Source organism: Mobula birostris, unplaced genomic scaffold, assembly GCF_030028105.1.
Source record: "Mobula birostris isolate sMobBir1 unplaced genomic scaffold, sMobBir1.hap1 scaffold_3145, whole genome shotgun sequence".
NCBI lineage: Eukaryota > Metazoa > Chordata > Chondrichthyes > Myliobatiformes > Myliobatidae > Mobula > Mobula birostris.
Window position 1 is genome coordinate 32,330 of NW_027276207.1, and position 8,790 is coordinate 41,119.

The 8,790-nt window shown below is 45.2% G+C and overlaps 1 protein-coding gene across 1 annotated transcript; it reads right to left on the minus strand.

The window, feature by feature from the left end:
- Nucleotides 1-3,952: 3,952 nt before the first annotated feature.
- LOC140192935 (uncharacterized) lies at nt 3,953-5,263 on the minus strand (the record flags this gene model as incomplete). Its single annotated transcript, XM_072250413.1, has 1 exon — nt 3,953-5,263. A coding segment is annotated over one exon (1,131 nt), but the record flags the coding sequence as incomplete, so codon positions are not given.
- Between the last annotated feature and the right edge of the window lie 3,527 nt (nt 5,264-8,790).

Genomic DNA, 8,790 nt, shown 5'->3' on the forward strand with positions numbered 1-8,790 from the left:
ACCTCTTCCCAGAAACAGAGGGGTTCCTTGCAGAAATACAGGACAAGGTGTTTAAACAAAGGAAAAAAAAATCAAAAATACATACAATACAAACAAACAAGGCAATAAATCCAGCAAATGCCGAGAAACCAGCCACAATCCAACACATTCCAGGATCCAGCAGTTTGAATCAATCTGATTACTTATGAAGGCACAATGAAATGGCAAATATCAGTCACCAAAATCTTGCTTTAAAATACAAACTCATGAATGACCACCATAACTTCATTAAGGCACCATGAATTCAAACCTGATCCAGTTCGGGACAGAATCTCACATTTCATATGATAATCAATAAATTATTACAGACAGGACAATCTCAAATAACCATCTGGATATAATATCACAGGATAAACAAGCAGGAACAACTCCCTCAATAGATAAAACTATTCCCAACACACACATGTTCCTCGAAGTGGAGCACCTCACCACGGGCATTGCTTGTGTCATCAGTCAGACAACCGAATTATATTCCCTGTCAATCAGCTTCCAAATGTTGCTACTCTGTCATTCGTTGCCACGCCCCGCTGCTGATTCCCTTCTCCTCATCATACGTTCTTACCCTGACCATCGTCCAGAGCCCCAAACTCTGCCCTGTGCAGACCCGCCTCTGGTTTCTGACTCTGCTCCGTTGAACATCCAACTGATAGTTTCCCATTCTGCTTTCAGTCTTTAGAGGACAGTGGTGTTTTCTAACAAACCTATACAAGCAGGGAAAGTGACCCATAATGTGGAAATGAGCCCTGAATAAGGAGGTTAACTACCAATGTCATTCTTCCTCAGCCCAGAGATTAGAGGGGCGAAGAACATCTCAGACAGAGCTGCAGTCAGCTCGATGACTTCAGTCTGCAGAGAATTCAAGCAAAACCTCTTCACCCACAGAGTGGTGACTGTTTGGAACCCATCACCACAGGGAGAGTGAGAGATGAACAACAGTGCAGGATTTCAAAGGACTGTTGTGGCACTGAATCACTGGCAGGGTCCAGCCGGCCTGAGTTGACTCTCTACTGTACACTAGGTGTGTTATAAATTCACTAAGTACCGGAGACAGAGTTTAAAATAGAACTGATTTATTTGTCTCAGATCCAGAATATTAAACTCCAGCCCCATTAAAGGTGAATATGCAGCAGAAGAAACTCCTCCCATGCCCAGTGACCAGGGTGCAGAACTGGGTGTGGTGAGCAGCAGCAATAATTGCAGAGTTCAGCACTGACAGTCACTCTCGAAATTGCATTCAGCACGGTGATGGACAAATATCCAGCATGCAGCTTATTGAAACTTTCTCCCCAGTGTGAACCCAGCAGTATGTCACAAGTGTAACACGCTGTAAGGTTTCACTGCTAGTGTAACGGCCTCTGTGCAGTGTTTCACTGCTGAGGTAATGGTTTCTCTGTAGCAGCAATGTTTAGGTTATGACTGGAGATAACAGGGTTTTGGAGTGTGAGGTCATCCAGTGAGAGAAATGTTCTTTCTTGTGAGTCTGGAAGAGGGATTTTCGTGTTCTTTTGTTGGGGAGAAATGAGAAGATGCGAATGGAGAGAGTGGGCCCTTTTTTTTTTTGTTTACTTCACTAACCATATAGAACCACAGAACACTACCACACAGAATGCCCTTCTTGGCTCTGCTGAACCATTTTTCTGCCTAGTCCCACTGACCTGCACCCGGACCAATTTACCACATTATCATCCAGATCATTGATATAGATGACAAATAACAATGGACCCAGCACTGATCCCTGTGGCACACCACTAGTCACAGGCCTCCACTCAGAGAGCATTCCTCTACTACCACACTCTGGCTTCTTCCATTGAGCCAATGTTTAATCTAATTTACCACCTCTCCATGTATACCTAGCAACTGAATTTTCCTAACTAACCTCCCATGTGGGACCTCGTCAAAGGCCTTACTGAAGTCCATGTAGACAATATCCACTGCCTTCCCTCCATCCACTTTCCTGGTAACCTCCTCGAAAAACAGATTGGTTAAACATGACCTACCACGCACAAAGCCATGTTGACTCTCCATATTATGCCCCTGTGTATCCAAATACTTGTAGATCCTATCTTTTAGTACTCCTTCCAATAACTTACCTACTACCGACGTCAAACTTACCGGCCTATAATTTTCCAGATTACTTTTAGATCCTTTTTTAAACAACGGAACAACATGAGCCATCCTCCAATCCTCCAGCACCTCACCCGTAGATACCGACATTTTAAATATATCTGCCAGGGCCCCTGCAATTTCAACACTAGTCTCCTTCAAGATCCGAGGGAATACCCTGTCAGGTTCTGGGGATTTATCCACTCTAATTTGCCTCAAGATAGCAAGCACCTCCTCCTTTTCAATCTGTAGAGTTTCCATGATCTCACTACCTGTTTCCCTTAATTCCATAGACTTCATGCCAGTTTCCTTAGTAAATACAGACGTAAAAAACCCATTTAAGATCTCCCCCATTTCTTTTGGCTTCACACATAGCCGACCACTCTGATCTTCAAGAGGACCAATTTTATCCCTTACAATCCTTTCACTCTTAATATACCTGTAAAAGCTCTTTGGATTATCCTTCACCTTGACTGCCAAGGCAACCTCATGTCTTCTTTTAGCCCTCCTGATTTCTTTCTTAAGTTTTTTTCGCACTTTTTATACTCCTCTAGCACCTTATTTGCTCCCTGTTTCCTATACATGTCATACAACTCTCTCTTCTTCTTTATCAGAGCTCCAATATCCCTTGAGAACCAAGGTTCCTTATTCCTATTCACTTTGCCTTTAATCCTGACAGGATCATACAAACTCTGCACTCTCAAAACTTTCTCCTTTGAAGGCTTCCCACTTACCAATCACACCCTTGCCAGAGAACAAACTGTCCCAATCCATGCTTTTTGGATCCTTTCTCATTTCTTCAAATTTCGCATTTTTCCAGTTTAGAACCTCAAACCGAGTACCAGATCTATCGTTATCCATGATCAAGTTGAAACTAATGGCGTTATGATCACTGGAACCAAAGTGCTCCCCGACACACTTCCGTCGCCAGTCCTAACTCATTTCCGAATGGGAGATCTAATATTGCATCCTCTCTAGTTGGTACCTCCTTATATTGATTTAGAAAACTTTCCAGAACACATATTACAAGCTCTAACCTGTGTAGACCTTTAACAGTATGGGAGACCCAATCAGTATGTGGAAAATTAAAATCCCCTACTATCACTAATTTTTGCTTCCTGCAGTTGTCTATCTCTCTGCAGATATGCTCCTCCAATTCTCGTTGACTACTGGGTGGTCTATAATACAATCCCACTAATGTGGCCATACCTTTCTTATTTCCCAGCTCCACCCATATGGCCTCAATAGACAAGCCCTCTAATCTGTCCTGCCTGAGCACTGCTGTAACATTTTCCTGACTAGCAATGCTACCACCTGCACCCCCCACCACCTTTCATTCCTCTGCCTCTATCACGTCTGAAACATCAGAACCCTGGAACATTAAGCTGCCAGTCCTATCCCTCCTGCAGCCAAGTTTCACTAATGGCTATAATGTCGTCATTCCATGCGTCAATCCATGCCCTCAGCTCGTCTGCCTTCCACACAATACTCCTTGCATTGAAATAGACACACCTCAGAAGATTGTTTCCACCATGCACAACCCTTCTAATTGTGGCTTTGCATGAGCTTTTAACATCATTTATTTTCACCCCCGCTCCACTATCTGCTCTGGCACTCTGGTTCCCATCCCCCTGCAAATCGAGCTTAAACCCTCCCCAATAGCACGAACAAACCTCCCCACAAGGATACCGGTCCCCTTGTAGTTCAGGTGTAACCCGTCTCTCTTGTACAGGTCCCACCTGCCCCAGAAGAGATCCCAATGATCCTGAAATCTGAAACCCTGTCCCCTACACCAGTTCCTTAGCCTCAGTCAAAGTAAGAATTATAAAGTTCAATCATTTAATCAGATATTGTTTACCATTTGTTATTTCATGGTACCGATTTGTAACAGAGGAGACATCACGCAGCATCCACCCAAACGAGATTTCTTAAGTTTGGCTGGGCTGGGGGGCTATCACCCCCTATATTAAGCTGCTAGCTGAAGGGAGAGTTACATAAAGTTAGATGACTGAGTGAATCCTTTCCCACATTCACAGCAGGGGAACGGCCTCTCCCCAGTGTGAACGCAGTCATGCACATTTGGTTGATTTGGCTGAGAGAATCTCTTCCCAAAGTCTGAGCAGGTGAACAGCCTCTCCCCAGTGTGAAGTCGCTGGTGTCTCAGTAGGTGGAATGACCGAGTGAATCCTTTCCCACAGTCTGAGCAGGTAAACGGCCTCTCCCCAGTGTGAACTGACTGGTGTCCCTTCAGTTGAGATGACTGAGTGAATCCCTTCCCACACACTGAGCAGGTGAACGGCCTCTCCCCAGTGTGAACTGACTTGTGTACAAGTAGGTGGGATGACCGACTGAATCCCTTCCCACAGTATGAGCAGGTGAACGGCCTCTCCCCAGTGTGAACTCGCTGATGTTCCTTCAGATGAGATGAGTAAGTGAATCCCTTCCCACAGTCTGAGCAGGTGAACGGCCACTCCCCGGTGTGAACTCTCTGATGTGCCTTCAGTTGACATGACCGAGCAAATCCCTTCCCACACACTGAGCAGGTGAATGGCCTCTCCCCAGTGTGAACTCTCTGATGTACCTTCAGTTTAGATGACTGAGTGAATCCCTTCCCACAGTCTGAGCATTTGAACGGCCTCTCCCCAGTATGAACTGACGTGTGTACCAGTAGGTCAGATGATCGAGTGAATCCCTTCCCACAGTCTGAGCAGGTGAATGGCTTCTCACCGGTGTGAAATCGCTGATGTCCCTTCAGTTCAGATGACGAAGTGAATCCCTTCCCACAGTCCGAGCAGGTGAACGGTCGCTCCCCAGTGTGAAATCGCTGATGTATCTTCAGTTGAGATGACAAACTGAATCCCTTCCCACAGTCTGAGCAGGTGAATGGCCTCTCTCCAGTGTGAACTCTCTGATGTACCTTCAGTTTAGATGAGCAAGTGAATCCCTTCCCACAGTCTGAGCAGGTGAATGGCCGCTCCCCGGTGTGAACTGACTGGTGTCTCAGTAGGGCGGATGACCGAGTGAATCCCTTCCCACAGTCTGAGCAGGTGAACAGCTGCTCTCCAGTGTGAACTCGCTGGTGAGCCATTAGGTCAGATGACTGAGTGAATCTTTCCCCACAAATTCAGCAGATGACCAGCCTCTGCCCAGTATGAACTGACTGGTGTGTCCACAGGTGGGAAGACCGACTGAATCCCTTCTCACACACAGAACAGGTGAATGGCCTTGTCCCAGTGTGAACTTGTTGATGTACCTTCAGTTGAAATGACCAACTGAATCCATTCCCACTGTCTGAGCAGATGAACGGGTTCCCCCCTGTGAAATGACGGGCGTGCCAGTCGGTCAGATGATCGAGTGAATCCCTCCCCACAGTCTGAGCAGGAAGGATGATTGAGTGAATCCCTTGCTCCACTTGTTAAATATCTGGACCAAGACAGCAAATCAGGCGTGTTATGTTCGAGATTCCCATAGACAAATTCCTTGTCACTTTTAACCTGTAAAAAGATTTACAAAATCCGTCAGTGGGTGTAGGACAACATTTCAGATGAGATCACTTGGGTTGTCAAGGTGTGATCTGACATCACACAGTTACAGTGAGGTTCAACCCAAGTTGGAGAGAGAAATCATCTTCTAACTGGGCACAGTGCTGGTATCTGGAATGATCATCAAATTCTCTGATGTTCTTTCTGTCTCTATGAGAATGGGTTCAGAGGAGATGTGAGGGGTATGTTTTTTTACGCAGAGAGGGCTGAGTGTGTGGAATGGGCTGCCGGCAACGGTGGCAGAGGTGGATACAATAGGGCCTTTTAAGAGACCCCTGGACAGGTATATGGAGCTCAGAAAATTAGAGGTAATTTCTCAGGTATGGCCATATTCGGCACAGCTTTGTGGGACAAAGAGCCTGTGTTGTGGGTTTTTTCTATGTTTCTACCCTCCCCAATCTGTGACCTGGCTCAGTTTGACTCTCTCCATTGGTATTATTCCCTGTTCCCACTGAGCTACATGGGTGCCTGGCCCCACAGTAACCGAAACACTCTCACACGAATAGCCTTTGTTAACGTGCAGCTGGGATTTTCTTTTATGTATTATTAACTTTTCTTTTATGTATTATTAACTGCCACAGTTTTAACACCATATAAACAATTCCTGCTGAGATGAATGGTTGGTCCGCACAGCTAGTAAAAGGACTTAAAGTGAGTTTTTGTATTATTTCAGGTTCTTGTCACAGTCATAGAATAATACAATACAGAAACAGGCCCTTTGGCCCATCTAGTTGGTGCCAAGCTACTTAAACTTTCTACTGCCATACCCCTACCATCCAGGTACCTGTACAAACCTCTGAAATGTTCAACTTGAGCTTGCAGGCACCGGGTGTGCTGGCTGCTCATTCCACACCTGGATGACGGTCTGTGTGAAGACGTTTCCGCTCATGTTCCCCCTAACGTTTCACCTTTCACCCTTGACCCATGGCTTCTGGTTGTAGCCCCACCCAATCCCAGTGGAGAAAGCCAGCTTGCATTTACCCTATCTATGCCCCTCTATCACAATCAAATCTCCTCTCAATCTTCCACATTCCAAGCAATAAAGTCCTGATCTGTTCAATCTTTCCCAATAACCCAAGTCCTCCAGACCTGGCAACATCCTTGTGAATTTTCTCAGAACTCTTTCAACCTCTTTTACATCTTTCCTGTAGGTAGGTGACCACAACTGCAAACAAGACTCCAAATTAGGCCTCACCAATGTCTTCTACAAGTCAACATAACATCCATAAGACCGAAAGAAGCTGCAGAAGATCGTGAACACGGCGCAGCGCATCACACAAACCAATCTTCCGTCCTTGGACTCACTTTACACCGCACACTGTCGGAGCAGTGCTGCCAGGATAATCAAGGACACGACCCACCCAGCCAACACACTTTTTGTCCCTCTTCCCTCCTGGAGAAGGTTCAGGAGCTTGAAGACTCGTATGGCCAGATTTGGGAACAGCTCTTTTCCAACTGTGATACGACTGCTGAACGGATCCTGACCCGAATCTGGGCCGTACCCTCCAAATATCCGGACCTGCCTCTCGTTTTTTTTGTACTACCTTACTTCCCATTTTTCTATTTTCTATTTATGATTTATAATTTAAATTTTTAATATTTACTAATTTTAACTATCTTTAATATTTAATATGTGTAATCCAGGGAGTGTGAAGCGCAGAATCAAATATCGCTGTGATGATTGTTCGTTCTAGTTCCAATTGTTTGGCAACAATGAAGGATAAAGTATAAAGTATAAAGATCTATCATTGTCACTACTTTGGTTCATGAAGGCTAATGGGCTGAAATCTTTCTTTCTGTCCGTATCTAACTGTGACACCACTTTCAGTGAATTAAGGACGTGTATTCCCAGATCCCTTTCTTCTACAACACTCTTCCATGCCTGAACAGTCACTGTGAAAGTCCTCCCTTGGTAGGTCCTACCAAAGTGCAACACCTCACACTTGTCTCCATTCAATTCCATTTTCCATTTCTCAAACCATTTTCCCAGCTGGTCCAGATCGCACTGCAAGCCATGATAGTCTTCCTCACTGTCCACTGCTGGTCCAGATCGCACTGCAAGCCATGATAGTCTTCCTCACTGTCCACTGCACCACCAATCTCGGTGTCAGCCACAACTTTGCTGATCCAGCTAACCATGTTATCATCCAGATTACTGATATGGATGACAAACAACAACAGATCCAGCACTGATCCCTGAGGCACACCACTAGTCACAGGCCTCCAGTCAGAGAGGCAACCATCTGCTACCACAGTCTGGCTTCTCCCAAAGACAGTGTCTCATTCAATTTACTATCTCATCTTGAATGCTGAGTGACTGAACCTTCTTGACCAACCTCCCATATGAGACTTTGTCAAGTGCCTTGTTAAGGTCCATGTGGACAACATCCACTGCCTTGCCTTCGTCCGCTTTCCTGATAACTACCTCGAGAGACTCTATAAGATTGGTTAGACATGACCTACCGTGCACAAAGCCATGCTGCCTATCCTTAATCAGTCCACATCTATCCAAATACTTATATATCTGGTTCCTGCACATACATTTCAATAACCTTCCCCTACTGATGTCAAGCTCACCAAAGTACAATTTCTTAGTTTATTTTTAGAGCCTTTCTTGAACAGCAGAACAACATTGGCTGTCCTCCAATCCTCCAGTACCTCACCTGTCACTAAGGTTGATTTATATATCTGTGCTTGGGCCCCGACAATTTCTGCACTTGTCTTCTGCAGAGTCCTAGGGAACAACCTGTCAGGCCCTGGGGATTTATCCACGGTAATGTGCCTTAAGACAGCAAACACCTCCACCTCTGTAATCTGTACAGGGTCCATGAAGTTGATGCTGCTTTGCCTCACTTCTATAGACTGTGTCCAACTCCTGTGCAAATACGGATGCAAAAAAACTATCTCCCCCATCTACTTGGTCTCCTCATATGGATTATCATTCTGATCTTCCAGCGGATTAACTTTCCCCTTGCAATCTTTTTGCTCTTAACATGTCTGCAGAATCCCTGAGGAGTCTCCTAAATCTTGTCTGCTGGGGCAACCTCATGCCTTCTTTTATTTTAACTTGAATTTCCTGTATTTCATAAGTACCCCATTTGTTCCT